The sequence below is a fragment of the Gossypium hirsutum genome, chromosome A01 (genome assembly GCF_007990345.1).
Source record: "Gossypium hirsutum isolate 1008001.06 chromosome A01, Gossypium_hirsutum_v2.1, whole genome shotgun sequence".
In the NCBI taxonomy this organism is placed as follows: Eukaryota; Viridiplantae; Streptophyta; class Magnoliopsida; order Malvales; family Malvaceae; genus Gossypium; species Gossypium hirsutum.
In genome coordinates, this window is record NC_053424.1 from 115,356,630 (window position 1) to 115,374,712 (window position 18,083).

Genomic DNA, 18,083 nt, shown 5'->3' on the forward strand with positions numbered 1-18,083 from the left:
CAATTAACCCCTTAATTAAGATAATTTTCTCAATTAACACTTTTTCTAGACATTATAAGTTATTTCATAACTATTGAAATTCAGAATTTCCATATGAAACTCTAACTTCAAACTCTTTTACAATTAGGTCCCAAACATTCACTTTCTATTCAATTCTTTCAATAAAATCAGCATATAAATAATTTAAAGCTCTAATTCCATGCCAAATCATCATATACTTCCAGAACATATTCATAGCAACTTTCAATTTCTTTCATAGAATCAAAAACTAATGAATTCAACAATTGGACCTAGTTGTAAAAGTCACAAAAACATAAAAATTTCAAGGAGAAAGCAAGAATTAAACTTACATGTAAGCTAGAGTATGAAAACCAGCTTGAACCCTCCACTATGGCTGTTTTTCAGCTAATGAATATGAAGAGAAATGAAGAGAATTCTAGATATTCCAATTTAGTCCCATTTTTATTTAGCCAATTTTGGCAATTTTCCAATTTTGCCCTTATTTCATCCATTTCCTGATTTTTCTCAGCTATAGCTGCCCAAATCTCCTTTAGGACTATTTTCACTTTAGGTCATTCCTCATTTGACAATTGAGCTATTTAATCCTTCTAGCAACCTTTACACCCTTTTCAATTTAGTCTTTTTTATTTAATTAACCACCCAAACGTCAAAATTTTCTGACTAAATTTTAATACTACCTCACCAACACTCCATAAATATTTCTAAAAATATTTATGGCTCGATTTATGAAGTCGAGGTCTCGATACCTCATTCTCGACCCAATTTACCTAATTAATTCTTTTAAATCACCAAATTCACTAATTCAAAAATGCTTTTATATTCGCATTTGACTCATAGGTATTAATTTATTAAATTTTTAACTCACCCGTCGGATTTGGTGATCTCAAATCTCTATTCCCGATACCACTAAAAATTAGGCTGTTAGATTTTGTGACTGAGGATTATTCTATGCCTACTACTTTTAAAGACAGCTTATGCATTTTTCCTACAGATTTTAGAGCTAATGAGGCCTTTGCATTATTAACTGATAATGTCGAATCCACATATAGCCCAAAAACCTCAAAGGATTTGTGGTTTCGTAACCCCGCCTTATGTTACATACACCGTTATTTGGCTTATAATTTTTCAGGCCGACGAGATGCTCCAGCTACCTTATCGAAGATGGAATTATTTTTGTTATGGTGTATGTATACCGGTCGTCCGGTAAACTTGGGCTATTGGTATGCGCTTCAATTCGAGCATGTTATAAATGCAAAGCGACCTCTAATTTTGGGCTCTTTTATTACGCAGCCGTTATTTTCTCTGCATGGTACTAACGCTCCTGTTTCAGAATTACATGTTGCTTGTCAGGTCGATCCTTTAGATGCTCGATGTCTCGACTCGATGGGACTGCTTCTTGGCACTCCATCCTCCTTCCGTTTTGTCCCTTTAGGCATTCGCGCCGCACCAACTGAACAAGTCTTTCGACGGTAAAATCATGACAACGCACCCACTCAAGCCCAACCTTCGATGATCGTTGAACAACGCTTTGAGCGTATCGAGGCACGGCTCGACACTTTTGGCCAGCAACTAGCAGATCTTATTGCCATTATACGCGAACGACAATAATAACGCGGGGAGTTCCTCTACACCTTTTTCACCTCTTTTATTTATTACACATCGAGGATTATGTGTTTTAAGTGGGGGGAGTCCTCATTGTTTCTGTCATTTTAGATGTTGATTTTTTGTTGTTATTGCTGATTGGGTTGTTGTTGCCCATATAAAAATTTTTTAAAGAATATTTTGCCTCTTTTCATGCCCAAGAATTTGACCACGACTTGCCCACTGTTTGACCCACATGCATGATTATTATCTACTGAGTTAATTATAATTTTGCTTGATAGACTTCATCTCTTGTTTTATTTCTTTTAGTTTAAATGATTATGATTAATGGAGTTAACCCTATCTTGATTTTGGTAAATTTGATTAAGTCTAAATTCAAGAGGACACTTAATACAATTGCATGCTTAAAATATGTCTATGACTAGTAAGGTGGTTACTGAAACTTATTTTTGACACTTGATTGTTTTTCCAAAGTCCTCCAAAATTGAAATTTCGTTCAATAATAATAATGTTTTCATGGTTATGAGTGCAGCTTAAGACGTGACTAGCTGAGTAACCGGGGTAGGGTGCTTGGGTTGTCATCCTATTTCACGTCAAAAGGTTGTGTGACGTGTTAGGTAAAACTCTGCTAACCAGAATTAATTTTTAAGAATGTTTTGGGCTGAGTAACCGAGGTGAGGTGCTTGGCTGTCATCTCTCTTCGCGTCAAAAGGTCTGATATGTTCTTAAGAAAAATAAAAATTAGGAGTATGTTAGGCTAAGTTACCGGGGTGGGGTGCTTGGCTGTCATCTCTCTTCGCGTCAAAAGGTTCAATATATTCCTAAGTAAAAATAAATAAATAAAATTAAAATTCTATTAAAAAAAGAGAAAAAAAGAAAAAAAAGACATATTAATAAAGTGTAAGGACTAAAGGTAGAAACGAATAGGGTGTCTTGATAAGTTTGGTAAATTACCTAATTTTCATGAAATAATCCAAGTCGATCTTAATTTTTGTGTGTGTTAATTGGAATACTTTTTTCAATTTTACTTAAAGCAAGCTAAGGGTTCTCTTTATTTTTCATATGCATTTTTGACTAATTTTTATAAAACTTTGGAGTAGTATTTTTTTCATGGCAGGATTTAATTTTCATAGTGGACACGAACCATACTTGAGGGCAAGCATGGGCTAAGTAGGGGGGATTTGATAATACTCTACAACGACATATTTTATGTGCTAATTGCATGATTATTTTGAGTATGATCCTACTAATTTGGATTATTTTGTGGTCTTTTATCTTTTAGGGATTAAATTGGAGGCAAGAGGAAATTCAAAGGCAAAAAGTACAAATTTGAAGATATAATGGGCCAACATGCAAAGAAAGAGAGAAGTGGTGCCAAAAATGCAAATATGGAAGACCTAAGGACTAAAATGTAAAAGAAGAGATTTTATAGCACAAGACTCTATTTTAATTTCAATTATATTAGGATAACTATTAAGGATTTTTATTTAGATTTAATTTTAGGATTTATTTTCATTTATCTTTATTTATCTTTAATTATCTTTATTTATTAGTATTTATCTTTTAGAATTTCATTAGGAATAAAATAGGTTTTCTAGTACTATAAATAGGGGATGGAGTGGCATATATTAGACATCTCGTTTTCCTGTAAACATTCCCTCTCCCAAAAACTCTGTCTTTTTGTTCTCTCCATATTTTCTTCAATAAAAATCTCATATCTATTTTATTTATTTCTTCCCCAAAAATCATGAGCCACTAAACTAATCTAGCCGAAGGTTGTCAAAATCTCCCAAAAAGGTTCATGAGGCTTAGAATCTGCGCTTAGCCTTCTCAACAGGGTATTTATTGTTTCTCCGCACTACGGGGCTGACGCTTTCGTCCATGTCCCTTAATAGGTGATCTTTTCAACTTGTGCAAGGAACGGCCGCTTTGTACGTTTTGGGAAGATTACATAGTCGGTTCATTGGCTTTCTGCGTTAGAGGTTGGCGAATCCAAGAGACAAAACGGTGTGGTATTCGCCGTTGGGAAGTGGTGATCTAGCAGAAGATAGTCCCAACAAAAGCGATCATTGGTTAGAGTCAGGTTCTGCCAAATCTTAAGTCTAAATCTTAGGAGCTGGTGGTCATAAGCGTCCTCTTCCACTATAACTGACTTATCTTGCTCGAGAAGGCTTACTTAAAAGCCAATGATTGAACCCAAGGCAGAACGAGACAACCGGAGGCTGGAATCTCGCCACATAAGAAACTTTCTTTTTCCTAACTCTATTTATTTTTCCTCATTTTAATTTCTGCAATTTATTTAATTTCGCAATTTCAATTCACTTTAAATTCTATTTTTATTTTTCTAGATTTTTAATTTTATTTTTTTTATTTTTCAGGAACGCAGGTTTTCTTGGCCAAGAAATTGTCCAGGATTTCAAGAAACGAGAATTCGTACAATCCGATCCCTGAGGATTCGACCCTACTTCCCCTTTACTGTTATTTTTACTATTATGTAATTTCAAGAGTGGGTACATATCTAGCCACTACTCCCCCCACAATTTTGAATGCTTTTATTGATTACATATTACTTTCAAAATCTTGGGCCACTCCTAATTTTATGACCTATTTTTTGATTATTGATAGACATTGAATTATATATATAGGTTAATATCTGGATATTGTCAATATCATTAAAAAAAATTATATATGTATTTATTTTTAATTTTTATTTATTATATCTTACATTCATTATACCAAATATTTTCTATTATATATATGTGGATTATTATGTTATTCAAGTGAAATAAAAATAATAATAAATAAAGTTATTTTAAAAATTCTTAAATTTGCTTGTGAATTTTTTTAATATTTCTTTTACCGGTAGTACACTTATGATCTTTATTTTTGAATATGATTATCAAAATTAATGAGTAGGTCATATACATGTGTTTTATCATGATATGTTAAAGGATGTTCAAACTCTTACATTTTTTTTTCTTATTCTTTAATAATACTTATAATATGTTATATCTTGCATTTCCAGGTCATGTGCTTCTTCAAGCACCTTGTTACATCGAGTAATAGAATTTTGATGAAGTAATTAAATAAATTTTTTTGAAAAAAAATCTCATTAGTCTCAAAAATAAAATTACTTTATAAAATATATCTTCTGACTCAAGAATTGTTTTGTTTCAACTCTAATCAGTTTCGATATCGTAAGCATATTACTTATAATGCTCTTTGTGCGGAATCTGATTTGATTTGAAATTTATGGATCATATTTTAGGCATATGTCCTTTTACGAGAGAGGTATAGATATCCTTGCGGATTAATAATATGCAATCAGATTTCTTTTTTATTCCTTTCTGGCAGTGGTTAGAACGTAATTGTTGGTCTAGGGAGTTGTTGAGTTTCAAATGCTTCCATGGGATATGATTACATTTATCTTATGGGGTTTATGGAAGTGTCAGAACAAGCAAAATTTTCAAGGAATATTGAGTTCACCACAAGAAGTGCTAGCATATGCATGAAATTTCATTTGAGATATTGAACGAGCGTGGCTATCCCTAGTTTCACGTATCCATCAGGGTCCTCATTGAATCGCTTGGAAGCCTCCTCCGCTAGGTTGTTCTCCTTCGCTAGGTTGTTTTTTGTTGAATACTGATAAAACAGTAAGGGTTAATGTTACGATTTTAGAACTTTAGTTTGACAAATCACACACTCAGTTTAACTTTTGAAAGATCATAATCTTAAATTTTTATTTATAGTTAAACTTTCTTAAATTTAAAAATATAAATCAAATTATATTAATGGCTGAGATTAATTTACATCTACAATAAAAAAGTCCTAAAGTATTTAAATTCTCTATATTTTAATCTTAAAGATTTATGATAATTATCTGGGTGAAAATACACATGAATGAAGTATTTACAATTTTATCAAAATTCAAAGTAAATGTACCTTGAGCCGCTTCTAAACAATAAATCAATTTTGTCGGACGGATTGACTCTAATAAGTAAGAGGGATCAAAGTGTGCGTTTGTGAGTGGATTCAAAGGTTGACTGTGAATGTTACCAATAGTATGCGTTTCTAATTTTTTCTTTTTGTAGAAAAAAAAAATATCGTTATTACGCGGTTACATCGTGCCCCCGTCGATACCAGAATCATTGTCTCTCACTCTCTCTCTCTCTGCTTACTTAAAGTTTAACCCTTTTGTCTTTGTTGGCCTCCCCCACTTTTAACCCTAGTTACCCTATTAACCCCGGACCCTGAGCCTAAGTTCATTCAACCTTCTTCCTTCATCAATGTCCACTCTCTCCCTTCATTTTTATTATTATAAATAGGGACCCCCTTCCCTTCTGTCTCTGTACTCTGTCCCCAAGAGAGTAATCCCTTTTCCTTTCAAAATCAAATCATTTTCCCTTTTAACTATTAAAATCGCCATTTTTTAATCTCTCTTTTAACTACCTTTCTTTCTTTTCCTTCTCTATTTTGATTCAAGAACCTCAAGATTGTTTTTTTTGGGTAGTTTGGGGTTTACATTTCAAAAACCCAGAAAGATAACATATATAATTTCTGGGATTTCGAGAAAATTTACAATTCCACGAATTTAAGGTTGTTTCTTTGTTGTTGTTGGATTTTGGGTTTGGGAAATGGTGGTGAAGATGATGAGGTGGCGACCATGGCCGCCTCTGGTTTCGAAAAAGTACGAGGTGAAGTTAATTGTAAGGAGATTAGAAGGGTGGGATCTGAAAAGGGAAGGTGAGGAGAAGCCGGAGAAATTAACGGTGGAGATTCGATGGAAAGGTCCAAAGGCTTCGCTTGGTTCTTTAAGGCGAACGGTTAAGAGGAATTTCACTAAAGAAGTCGACGGCGGCGTTGGCCAGAACGGCGTCATTATATGGGATGAAGAGTTTCAAACCCTTTGTAGCTTATCGGCTTATAAAGACAATGTCTTTCATCCTTGGGAGATCGCTTTCTCTGTCTTGAATGTAAGTCTCACAAGAACATGTTTCTTTGAAGAGTTAAGTGTTTTTGGCCTTTTGGGTATTCAATTTATTACTCTTTGATTTTGTTTGGTATGTTATTTTGGTTGTTCAATTGGTCTGAAATTGAAATGAAGATTTTTTTTTATCTGATCCATGTTTTTATACAAATCCATAGAATAGAATTTAGTTTCGAACCAGTTTTGCTATTCATCTGATTGTTTTGTTTCCTTATGACTGTTGACTATAGGACAGTTGGACATGTTCTGAAACATTGCTAATTTTATTCCATAGGAAACATCAGAAACAGCTGTTTCCATCATTGGTTTTCTTGTTTGACTTACTAATTCTTCTGTCTGATCTTTTTGATTGGTCTAAATTATGGAAGGTTATGTTTTTCTTTTATCATCGTACTGTTGTCCGTTTCAAGAGGTTATCTTTCTCGATACAGGGGCTGAACCAGGGACCAAAGAACAAGGCTACTGTTGTTGGGACGGCATCGTTGAATCTTGCTGAATATGCATCTGTGGCTGAAGATAAAGAGTTTGAGATAAAAATACCGCTCACACTTTCCACTGGTGCCGCTGAGCCAAGTCCCCAACTCTACGTATGTGCCTCTTGCGAAAGTTTCTTTTTTTTTTCTTCATTCGGAGATGTATGTTTTTTTTTCATGTTATAATTATTAAGTTGTTATTCATCCTGTAGATATCACTTAGCCTGTTGGAACTAAGAACTACTCAAGAAACCAGTGAGCCGGAACAGAGAGCTGTAGTGCCTATTGCATCACCTCTTCAGTCTGGAGAAAGTGTCACAATGGAAAAGGATGAGCTTTCTGCGATTAAAGCTGGTCTTAGAAAAGTGAAAATCTTTACTGAGTACGTTTCTACTAGGAGAGCAAAAAAAGCTTGTCGAGAGGATGAAGGTAGTGAAGGAAGGTGTTCTGCTCGTAGTGATGATGGTGAGTATCCACTGGACACCGATTCACTAGATGATTTTGAGGAAGTAGAATCGGACGAGGTAAAGGATGACTCCACCATTAGGAAGTCATTTAGTTATGGTACTCTGGCACATTCGAATTATGCTGGGGGATCATTTTACTCCAGCGTGGGGATCAGTGAGGATTGGGTGTACTACAGCAATCGGAAATCAGATGTCGGCTGCTCAAACTTTGAGGATTCTGCTGCATTGATGTCAGAGCCATCGCTTCTGCAGACTTCGAAGCGCAGTATTTTGCCTTGGAGAAAAAGGAAGCTGAGTTTCAGGTCTCCTAAAGTGAAAGGGGAACCACTGTTAAAGAAAGCCTATGGAGAAGAAGGTGGAGATGACATTGATTTTGACCGCCGTCAGCTTAGTTCTGATGAATCGCTTGGGGTAAGAATAATTCATTGATATTTTAGTTCAATTCACATGTAAACTGTCTGATCATCATTTAACTTATTAATCCTGAATTTCGTTGAGTATTTTAAGTTCTGAATTTAGCTGCCATTTGTCTTGGCAGTGGCACAAAACTGATGAAGATTCATCTGTAAACCGTACATCAGTTTCTGAATTTGGGGAGGACAATTTTGCGGTTGGCAGTTGGGAACAGAAAGAAGTGGTAAGCCGTGATGGACTCTTGAAGCTTCAATCCCATGTCTTCTTTGCTTCTATCGATCAAAGGAGTGAGCGAGCCGCTGGTGAAAGTGCATGTACAGCCCTTGTTGCTGTTATCGCTGATTGGTTTCAGAAAAACTGTGATTTGATGCCCATTAAGTCTCAATTTGATAGTTTGATAAGAGAAGGCTCATTGGAATGGAGGTACCTCTGTGAAAACGAAATCTATAGGGAACGGTTCCCTGACAAACACTTCGATCTCGAGACAGTTCTACAAGCTAAAATACGTCCTCTTTCCGTAGTGCCAAGGAAGTCCTTTATCGGGTTTTTCCATCCTGAGGGGATGGATGAGGGACAATTTGACTTTTTGCATTGTGCAATGTCATTCGATAACATCTGGGACGAGATTAGTCGTGCAGAATGTCTGAACAGTGCTGAACCTCAGGTTTTCATTGTTAGCTGGAATGACCATTTTTTTATCCTGAAGGTTGAACCAGAAGCTTATTATATCATCGACACATTAGGAGAGAGGCTTTATGAGGGATGCAATCAGGCTTACATCTTGAAATTTGACCGTGATACAATAATCCACAAGCTACAACCGAATGTTGCTCAACCGTCAGATGATAAATCAAATGGCAATCAGCTGGTACCAACGGCAGCTGTTGAACCAAAAAATGCACAGGTTCAGGATGGTTCCATTGCAGGAGCTGTAGTTACCAAACCTGAGGAACTGATCAAGACTGAGGGCAACGAGGAGGTTGTTTGTCGAGGCAAGGAATCCTGCAAGGAATACATAAAGAGCTTTTTGGCTGCTATACCTATTAGGGAGTTGCAAGCAGATATCAAGAAGGGTTTAATGGCATCAACACCACTACATCACCGACTACAGATTGAATTCCACTATACCGAGTTGTTACAACCACTACCCAAGACATCTTCTGCGCCACACTCGGATGAAGTTCAGTTAACTGAAGTCACTGCATAGGAAGTTACTGTAAATTCTAGGGAAGTGATTACTCTAACTTGGTTCTTTTTCATTTTTCTTTTTGTTTTGTGAACTGGGTTTAACAAAGAGGAACCCATTTGAGTTTTTTTTTTTTCCTTGTTTCGATCAGTTTGGCGAAAAGGACTTGTGTTTGTCTCAAGTTTTCTGGAAAATGGAAATATAACATTAACCTTTCTCATATGAATTGGTGTCAAGATATTCTTTTCTTTTTTTCTGTATCCTGCACAAAGGTATAGAGGTACTTTTCAAGAAACTTGCTTCTAAAAGTTCATCTTTCTGATTCCTTTGAGACCAAGTTGAATACTTATTCCAAATTGTTTAGCAAAAGGATTCTTTTTTGTTTAAGTTTTCATGTGGCATGACGAAAGTAAGCTTTTGACTTGTTCCTTTTAGCCAACATTTGAGCAACTTTGGGTTGACTTAAATGGTAAATCATGTAACCCTTACACAGAAAAGTATTGACAATGATGGGGCGCATGCCATCGCTATTTGTATGTTTGGTCAAAGTCTTTGATTCTATAAGATTTGAAATTATACAGTCTTTATCAAGAACCCGTCGTTCTAGGAGATTATGAGCCTGCTTTCGTGCGAAATTAGCAGCTATATTCACCGGGTGTCATGGCCATTTATGGTTGCCATCTTGCCATGTTCGATTTCATCCCATTCTTAAAAGATGGTTAAATTGTTACAAAATAAAATAAGGTTAGAAACCAAAACGTAAACTTAAACAAAAATAACCAAAAAAATAACCTCCTATATTTGTTTAACTCATTATAGTAAAATTTATAACTTAAAACTCTTGATTAAATATGGTATTCCGAATTAATCGAACATCAAATTAATTAATAAAACTTGAAAATTCATATCTTAAAATAATAAAAAAAACTTTTTGTCATGTATAATTTTAAAATAAAAAACAACTCTCTTTAGAGAAACTCCTCACGTTCTTTTTAACCCAGCTATAACTTTACCTGCTTTTAAAAAATCTATATTTTTACCTACTATTACTATTTTTTTCATGCATTATTATATTATTAATATAGATATAGTAAATAAAAGGTTAAAATTTAGTCTTTTATTTAAAAAATTGAGATTTATTTAAAAATTCAATCCCACTACTTTTTCAATTTAAAAACTTTAATTAGGAATTTCTATTAAAATTTGTTATCTTAATATGTTTATTTTCCGTCGAGTATATGCAACATTTATAAGGATAGCCTAATCAACATGATAAGGTAACAGACCTTAACGGAAAATAGTAAAAATGTTAATGATAGGACTGATATATTTAAATTAAAAAACTAAAAGGACTTAATTTTTTATTTTTTAAAGTAAAAATATTAAATTTAAAATTTTGTCAAAGTAGAGTGACTAACAGCATATTTTGACCAAATACAATAATACTCATAAGCTTGATATGCGTAGCCCAAAACTAATCTAAACAAACGGGCCAAATCCAAACTAACATTCAAGTTGGTTCTTTGGAAAAAAGAGCTTTTACTTCAACGACTCATCAGATCAGATCCACCAAAAACCAAATTACTAAAAATTATGGCGAAATCGGCGGTTTATTTTCTTCTTTTTCTGATGACGGCGGCGACGCCATCACTATTGGTGGAGTCAAGCGACGACACGAACCACGCGTACTTACCGTGTTCGGACACGAAAGTCCAGATTTCGGATGGGTTCACTTTTGGAATCGCGTTCGCATCGAGACAATCATTCTTCTTCAACAGCTCACTTCAGTTGTCCCCTTGCGATCGCCGACTCTCTCTGTCGAACGCCAACTCTCGCCTCGCTCTGTTTAGACCTAAAGTTGATGAGATCTCTCTCCTCACCATTAACACCTCCTCTTTTACTCCGGTCAGCCATCCACTCTTATTCTATCTTTGTTTAATAATTTATTTGAAATATTCAATTACTAGAATTTCTGGAATGATTGGATCTGAGGATCCTTGGATTAGAATTAATGTAATTTTTAAGTTTACTTTGATCTTTATGGTCCAATTTTGTGTTTGCTTGTTGCAAAAAAGCAAAATGAGATAATAGTTAAATCTTAGTTGACTAGAATTGAGAAAACAATGAAAGCAATACCGTTCTGATTGCACATTTTGCTATTGAAAAGAAATCATATTTGCTACCAGAATAGCAAGCAGTAAAAGTGTCAGCCAAAATGTGCCCAAATTGTCAAATTTGTTCTTAACAAGCCAAATAATCTATTTGGAGCACTTCCTTTACCTTGTCAATTCACAGACTTGTAATTCTGTCACATGAATATGATATATAATGTCTGGCAGCTTTGATATTTTCAGGACGTAGTTGGTGGGTATATGGTTGCGTTTGCTGGTCGAAAATATGCTGCAAGGTCTCTGCCTGCGTTTGTTGCAAACGGTACCTACACTGTAACAAGCTTCACTCTGGTAAGGGGATAAGAAGAATGGATTTCTTTTAATGGTATTAGCTTTTTTACCTCAGTAAAAGTCTATAGAAACTAATGATGGTTTTGTTTATGCAGGTGCTTGAGTTTAAGAAAGGCAGGCTGCAAAACTTGTTTTGGAAAAGGGATGGTTGTGCTCAATGTTCGGGAAGATCAAATTTTGTGTGCCTAAACAAACAAGATTGTGCAATTAATACAAACAACTGCAAAAACCATGGAGGGTCTGTTGATTGCAGTATTGGGATACAGCTAGCATTTTCTGGGACAGATAAGCACCTTTCTGCCCTGAATTCATGGTATGAAGTTGAGAACCTTCGGCAGTACTCACTGTTTGGCCTTTATTCTAATCTCAGGGATTCTCTCACTAGCCAGTATAACAAGTTCTTTTAATGGTGCTTTTGATTATTGGTTACATTTTCCTTCAGTTATTGTTATGTTGTACTTTTTTATTCTGCTGTTCAATTGATGTTGTGTCTACAATTCTATTTCTATCTTTGTTTCTATTCCTTTGGGGTGAAACTGCTGGTCTTATAGTTCACGGAGGATTATGTGGATAAATTATGTACAATTGCTTTCTTTTTTGTTTGTAATTACGAATCTGATTCATATGGATGCTTCATTCTACATGTCATCTAGCTTTAACTTCTGATGTTGTTAATGGTATCTAACTTCTTGAAAGATTTTCTCATTTTGGTTGGATTTTAATATTCTCTTTGTTATCAACTGATTTTGCACTTAAAGTCTTATGATGCTCTGCTATTTTCACAAAGCTATCCTTGCATTTTTAGTTTTATCTGTATCTGTTTGCTCCCTTGTTTAATTCGGACAACTTCAATAGGTTTCATCTTTTTAAATGAGCATTTGTAGGCCTTGGTCTCTGTCTTCACGTCAGCTTATTTTTTATCATTCATTTTGTCATTAATGGGCACTTCATCTCCTTTTCTTTTGGTTAAAACATATTATTTTCTAAAGTTACAATTTCTTATAGAACTACACAACTGTTGTAATATTTGTATCTCAAGTATACTTATTCATTCATAGCCATAAAGTGCTGCTAGTCTTTCTTTCACCTTGAAAATCATGTGGGTAACATTTTTTTTCAATCTCATCTTTCTTCTAAATGACTGAGTGAAAACCTCGAAATCACTCCAGTTTGTGTCTCATTTTGATAACTAGTTGTCGCTAATGTTCATCATCACTTAAACCTAGTAAGTTTACCCCGTTTCCCCCCCCCCCCAAAAAAAAAGATTGAAAAGAAAAAGAAAAAGAAAAAAGGGAACTGCTTCATTAGAAGCTCTCTAAACTTTATCTCAATACAAGGTAAGTGGTAAGCCTTGCTAATAACTTTAGCACAAGTAGTATTTTGCATTCAAGGAGAATGCAAGCACAAGTAGTAATTTACATTCTAGAAGTATTTTACAGCTCCGTAGAATAGTAGTTATAATTTACATCGTAGGAGAAAAGAACAAAAGGGAACTTAGCATGAGTAGTCATTCATCTCTCCTGGTTAAACCTTTGTTCTTCTCCTCCTCTTTAGTGTGGCAGTGCCAAACCTTGGCTTGAAGCCTATACAGATCACCCTTGGAAGTCTATTTGTGGGTTGTATCTTGCATATAAGTTGGTTTCAGAGTCAATCCCAAATTCAAGCTCAGATTGGGCGTTTCAGTGTTGTAGGTCCCTATATCTTGAGAATGGCTGTGGAAGGTTGGTGCTAGGTTCTTGTCAATGCTGGAGCTAGTTGCTGCTGTCATACCCTCAGTTGTAGCTGGTTTCAGAGTCAATTCTAAACTCGGATTTAGTCTAGGCCCTTTTGTCTTGTGTCTTGCTATATCTTGGGAAGTGCTGTGGTTGGTTGGTATATGCTCCTTGTTGATGCTGGGGGTTGTAGTTGCAGTGATTTGATTTAGTTCATGGTTCAGGACATCTGCCAAAAGATACTCAGCTGTAGTTGGTTTTAGAGTCAATTCTAAACTTGTACTCAATCTAGGCCCTTTCTTCTTGTATCTTGCTATATCTTGGGAAGTGCTGCGGTTGGTTGGTATGTGCTCCTTGGTGATGCTGGGGGTTCTAGCTGCAGTGGTTCGACCTAGTTCATGTTTCAGGACATCTGCCAAATGATACTCAGTTGTGGTTGGTTTCAGAGTCAATTCTAAACTCGAACTCAGTCTAGGCCTCTTCATCTTGTATCTTGCTATATCTTGGGAAGTGCTGTTGGTGGTTGGTATGCGCTCCTTGTAGATGCCAGGGGTTGTAGTTGCAGTGGTTTGGCCTAGTTCATGGCTTAAGACCTCTGCCGAATGATCCTCAGTCTCAGACGGCTGGAAGGTAGCTGTTGATTCACTGGAACTGCTGTGGCTGGATAAACCCTTATATCTGTCAGGGTTTTGGTTCATAAAAGGAAAGCAAGGAGCTTCATAGGAACCGGTACATTTCTCTGCTTTAATCCTAAGCTGCATCAAACCTATTTCATCTTGCTCTCCATAGATGATCACCCTGTCACCCTCGCGAAGCTTCTTACTCTGAACAAAATGAATCCATTCATTGATGAGAACAGGCTTTGGATGGTTTGGCTGTTTACGTATAGAGCAGCTAAGATTCCAAACACGTCCTTTCTCATCTTTGACAACAAAATCCTCCCGAGGGTTGCCCTCTAAGCTTGCCCCTGGCTTTGGGAATTGTTCCATATTGAAGTATTCCATTGGAACTGCCAATCGCCTGCTGATATCCGTCTTGCTGAGACTCTTCTCTAATATAATCATTGGTAGCTCTAATATAACCATTGCTAAAGAGCTACCCTAGACTACACTGCAAAGTAATAGGGAAGTTAAGAGAGAATTTGAGAAATGAAGGAAAGTAAGAATTTCAGAGAAGTACTAATGAACTTGCTGCAAGCTTCTTCTTTAAGCCCCTCTATTTTTATAGAAGCAAAATGGCCAAAAACAGGTTGTGTTGTAGTAGCGCGAATGAGGGATGGCTTTTGTTTATTTCCAAACCATAGCGATATACATATAGAGAATGCTTAATCATAAACGATCCTAAAAGTGAGGTTTTCAATCGACTCTCCCCCATGGTCTGTCGCGCGGTCACCAGTCGCGTGATTCACTGATATATTTTCATTTTCACATTACATCCCATTATTATTATACTCTAAAAAAATGTCAAATCCCTGGATGACGTCTGCCCTTGTCTGGGGAATACTTGTTTCAATGGCGCGAGTGCCCGGTGGTAAGAAGCGTGGATTGCTGTTTTTTGTGGTAGGTTTTCGTCGCCCAAAAAAGAGAACCAGGTCGGTCGGTGCTGTACGACCAATTTTTTTTCTTTGGGGTCGCGCGGCTGTTGAGTGATGTCTTCTAGATTCGAGTATTTATAGGTGAGAGGTAAAAGGGAGGAATAGTAGAGCGATACTGCCGCACCAACCTTCAGTTATCGCGCGGGTTCGCATCGCCTGTTTTAACATTGGAGCGAGTAAACACCAGTATATGCGGTTTTTGAAGACAATCTGCTAAATGCCAGTTTATACAACTGAGTTCTTATTTAAAAAAAATAAAAAAATAAATCTGTTTAGGAACTCCAGATGGAAAAGTACTTTTCCCCCAATTCATTTACATACAACACGGTAAATATGATTAAAATAAATATCAATTACCAAAATGACTTAAATTTTAAAGTAAAATTTAAGGTCTTCGAAATTGAATTGGTGGTCGAATCAATTTGATAATTGATTCTTGATTTGATTAGTTTGACCAATTTATTTGGTTCAATTAAATGAACTATTAAAAATTATATTTAAAAAAATAGAGAAAATTGATTTAATTGATCCGACTGTTCGCAAGTTAGTTAAAACAACTTGATTATTTCATATTGGTGCCCTAGTTGGTTCTTAGTCCGAACTCCGAACGGTCTGACTGACCAATCCGATTTTAAATACAATGGTAAAAATCTTAACTTCATATTTATAATTTTAGTTCTCTATTATAACTCTTTGATTATAATTAAGATTTGAATAAATGAATATTTTTATGAAAAATATTTATAAATAACTAACAATTTAAAATATTATCTTAATAAATAACTAAAATTTAAGAGAGGTGAATCATGATCTCGTGTCTCTCTACCAATTCCGTCTCTCTACCAATTCCACCTCTCTATTAATCTGGCTTCAATATGCATTCAAATATCATTTATGAGTTTTTCGACATATAATGTAAGGTTTGGAGTTTTAGTAAGATAAAAATGTATATTTAGACTTGTAACCATAATTACTTAGTTACTCACAAATTAATATATGAGCAAAATGTATCAAATTCTCTTATTCTCGTAATTGAATTTTCACACTTATTTTTCGACTCCATTTCTTTCTCATTCCTTTTTATCTCTTTAAACCCTTTGAAAAATAAAGCATGCTACAAAAGAAGCAAATGATAAATGGTATAACAATAAAACACATACTGGTTTCTTTTGATTTTTCACTTCCTTTCCTTCCAAAATTTCTCTTTTATTTTTTTTTGGGACCTTTTTAAGTATAGATAATAAAATTACGCTTTATTCATGCTCTCACATATATTCAATAAAATCCTCTTTAATGAGTTTTTAATTATCATATTTCGATACTTAATTTCGAGATGATAAATCTTTAAGCATTAAATACTTAAAAAAAATTAAATATGACTAAACACTAATGCTATAGTATAAAGCTCAAATATAAGTACAAAAAAAAACATTTAAATAGACTCATAAGACTTAAATGATCCAAAGATAATTTATATAATTTCTTAAAAGTACATATGGAACTTTTTATTTCTCCTCCAAGGTAATAGGCTAGAAGATTCTAAAATCAAGTTCCTATTTCTTGCTTGTCTTATTATTAATTACATAAGACAAATCATATTAGATAAATAATATTATTATCAAAGAATTTTAGTTAATGTACCCAAAATTCTAACATAAAACCTGATGGTCTAAATCTCACATAAACATTCCATGTCAAGTCAATATATAATCCACCTTTGATGATTGTCAATCATTCAAGCTTATATAGTAAAACATGTAAAAGCGTTAAAACTATTAACTAGGCTAAATGTTCATGAAAAACACACAAATGAGCACATAAAAATAAAAAAAAACCCTAAAAATAAAGAATAACATGGGACTCAAGCAAAAACATGCATAAACAAATCTTAACTAGCCTCCCACACACTATAATTAAACAATGTACCCAATGTTCCAATCAAGAGTCAAAAAGAAAAGAAAGCCCTCTCATTTAAATGCTCAGAAAATTAAACTAAATTTCCCCAAAGTCTTCTTCAAACTTCGAAAACGTAGCCTCTTCTAACAAGTTGGACCTTCATTCAATTAAACCTAGATGAAAATTAAACATGATTAAACTTAAAAAAATTAATAGAAATGCATAAACAAATCCTATTTTACATCCTCAACTTAAATTCAATATTGTCCTTGTTATAATAAACGTCGATAATGACGGTAGAACGATCGCAAAACAATAAGAAAAGAAAAATAAGAACAAACAAATTTTACGTGGAAACTCTTTCGGGAAAAAATCATGGTTAGAGGAGAAGAAATTTACTAATGTTGAAAAGCAAATGATACAAGAGGAGTTTCAACTATATCTATTTTAAGGTTGAAAAACCTTATTCCAATCAAAGTCAAATAGTAGAAGTATAATTCTATATGGACTCAACTTGTGCGGTATAGTTGGTACCGCGGGGACTTCCACAAATCCTTTTATTTTATCACTATATTTATTTCATCAACAAATGACGAAATTTAAGTCATACAAATTCTAATAGTCCATGTCCCTCTTAAAACTTCAAAAATATGTCTTCTCCAAATTAAATGGACCAATATGAAATAAACCAAGGTGGAAATTAAACACCACTAAACTGACAATAACTAATAAAACAATGACAGAAGTAAAAGCAAAAACAAAAAATTTGGAGTGATTAAATCACACATTGCTCCTCCTATAATCTAATCATGGCTTGTTCTTAGTCTTATTCACTAATACATTAAGCTAGTACATGAACAAATAAAAATCACATTCAAAGAATTTAAACTTCAAAATACAATGCCTTCAAATAAATTTTAAGAAATCCATCTAATCTCAATATAAAAAAATATCTAATCACCGCATGTAAGATTATAATAAAGATTTCTTGTTTCTATCACGATTAAACCATAAGGCATAAAATCCAAAGACTAAAGATAAAAGGGAAAAATCTCACCAAACATTGAAGTTTCCCTTGAAAATCTTGACTATCTATCAATCAACTTAAAAGAGGTAAGAGATGAGAGAAAGGAACATAATTACAATTTATGTTAGGTTTTGGGCTCATAATGTAATAATTTTATTATATTTGATAAATTATTGAAATGATAAAATTAATTATTCATGGAAATATATAAGTATTTTTAATTATCACCATGTTTGAATGTT

General features: G+C 34.4%; 2 protein-coding genes across 2 annotated transcripts; both read left to right on the top strand.

Moving 5' to 3' along the window:
* The first annotated feature begins 5,769 nt into the window (after positions 1-5,769).
* On the top strand, positions 5,770-9,372 carry LOC107925661 (uncharacterized). Its single transcript, XM_016856371.2, has 4 exons — positions 5,770-6,596; positions 7,042-7,197; positions 7,296-7,961; positions 8,089-9,372. Exons 1-4 carry the CDS (start codon positions 6,258-6,260, stop codon positions 9,169-9,171), a joined length of 2,244 nt encoding a protein of 747 aa, XP_016711860.2. The 5' UTR covers positions 5,770-6,257; the 3' UTR covers positions 9,172-9,372.
* Positions 9,373-10,568: 1,196 nt separating this feature from the next.
* Positions 10,569-12,253, top strand: LOC107925677 (uncharacterized). Its single transcript, XM_016856389.2, has 3 exons — positions 10,569-11,055; positions 11,505-11,612; positions 11,708-12,253. Exons 1-3 carry the CDS (start codon positions 10,744-10,746, stop codon positions 12,017-12,019), a joined length of 732 nt encoding a protein of 243 aa, XP_016711878.1. The 5' UTR covers positions 10,569-10,743; the 3' UTR covers positions 12,020-12,253.
* The last annotated feature ends 5,830 nt before the right edge of the window (positions 12,254-18,083 follow it).

Bases quoted from the DNA above. Each gene is read 5' to 3' on its own strand.
- LOC107925661 (XM_016856371.2), top strand. From the start codon at position 6,258: ATGGTGGTGAAGATGATGAGGTGGCGACCATGGCCGCCTCTGGTTTCG. The intron at 6,597-7,041 runs GTAAGTCTCACA...TTCTCGATACAG, and splicing joins TCGCTTTCTCTGTCTTGAAT to GGGCTGAACCAGGGACCAAA. The intron at 7,962-8,088 runs GTAAGAATAATT...TTGTCTTGGCAG, and splicing joins GTTCTGATGAATCGCTTGGG to TGGCACAAAACTGATGAAGA.
- LOC107925677 (XM_016856389.2), top strand. From the start codon at position 10,744: ATGGCGAAATCGGCGGTTTATTTTCTTCTTTTTCTGATGACGGCGGCG. The intron at 11,056-11,504 runs GTCAGCCATCCA...TGATATTTTCAG, and splicing joins ACACCTCCTCTTTTACTCCG to GACGTAGTTGGTGGGTATAT. The intron at 11,613-11,707 runs GTAAGGGGATAA...TTGTTTATGCAG, and splicing joins CTGTAACAAGCTTCACTCTG to GTGCTTGAGTTTAAGAAAGG.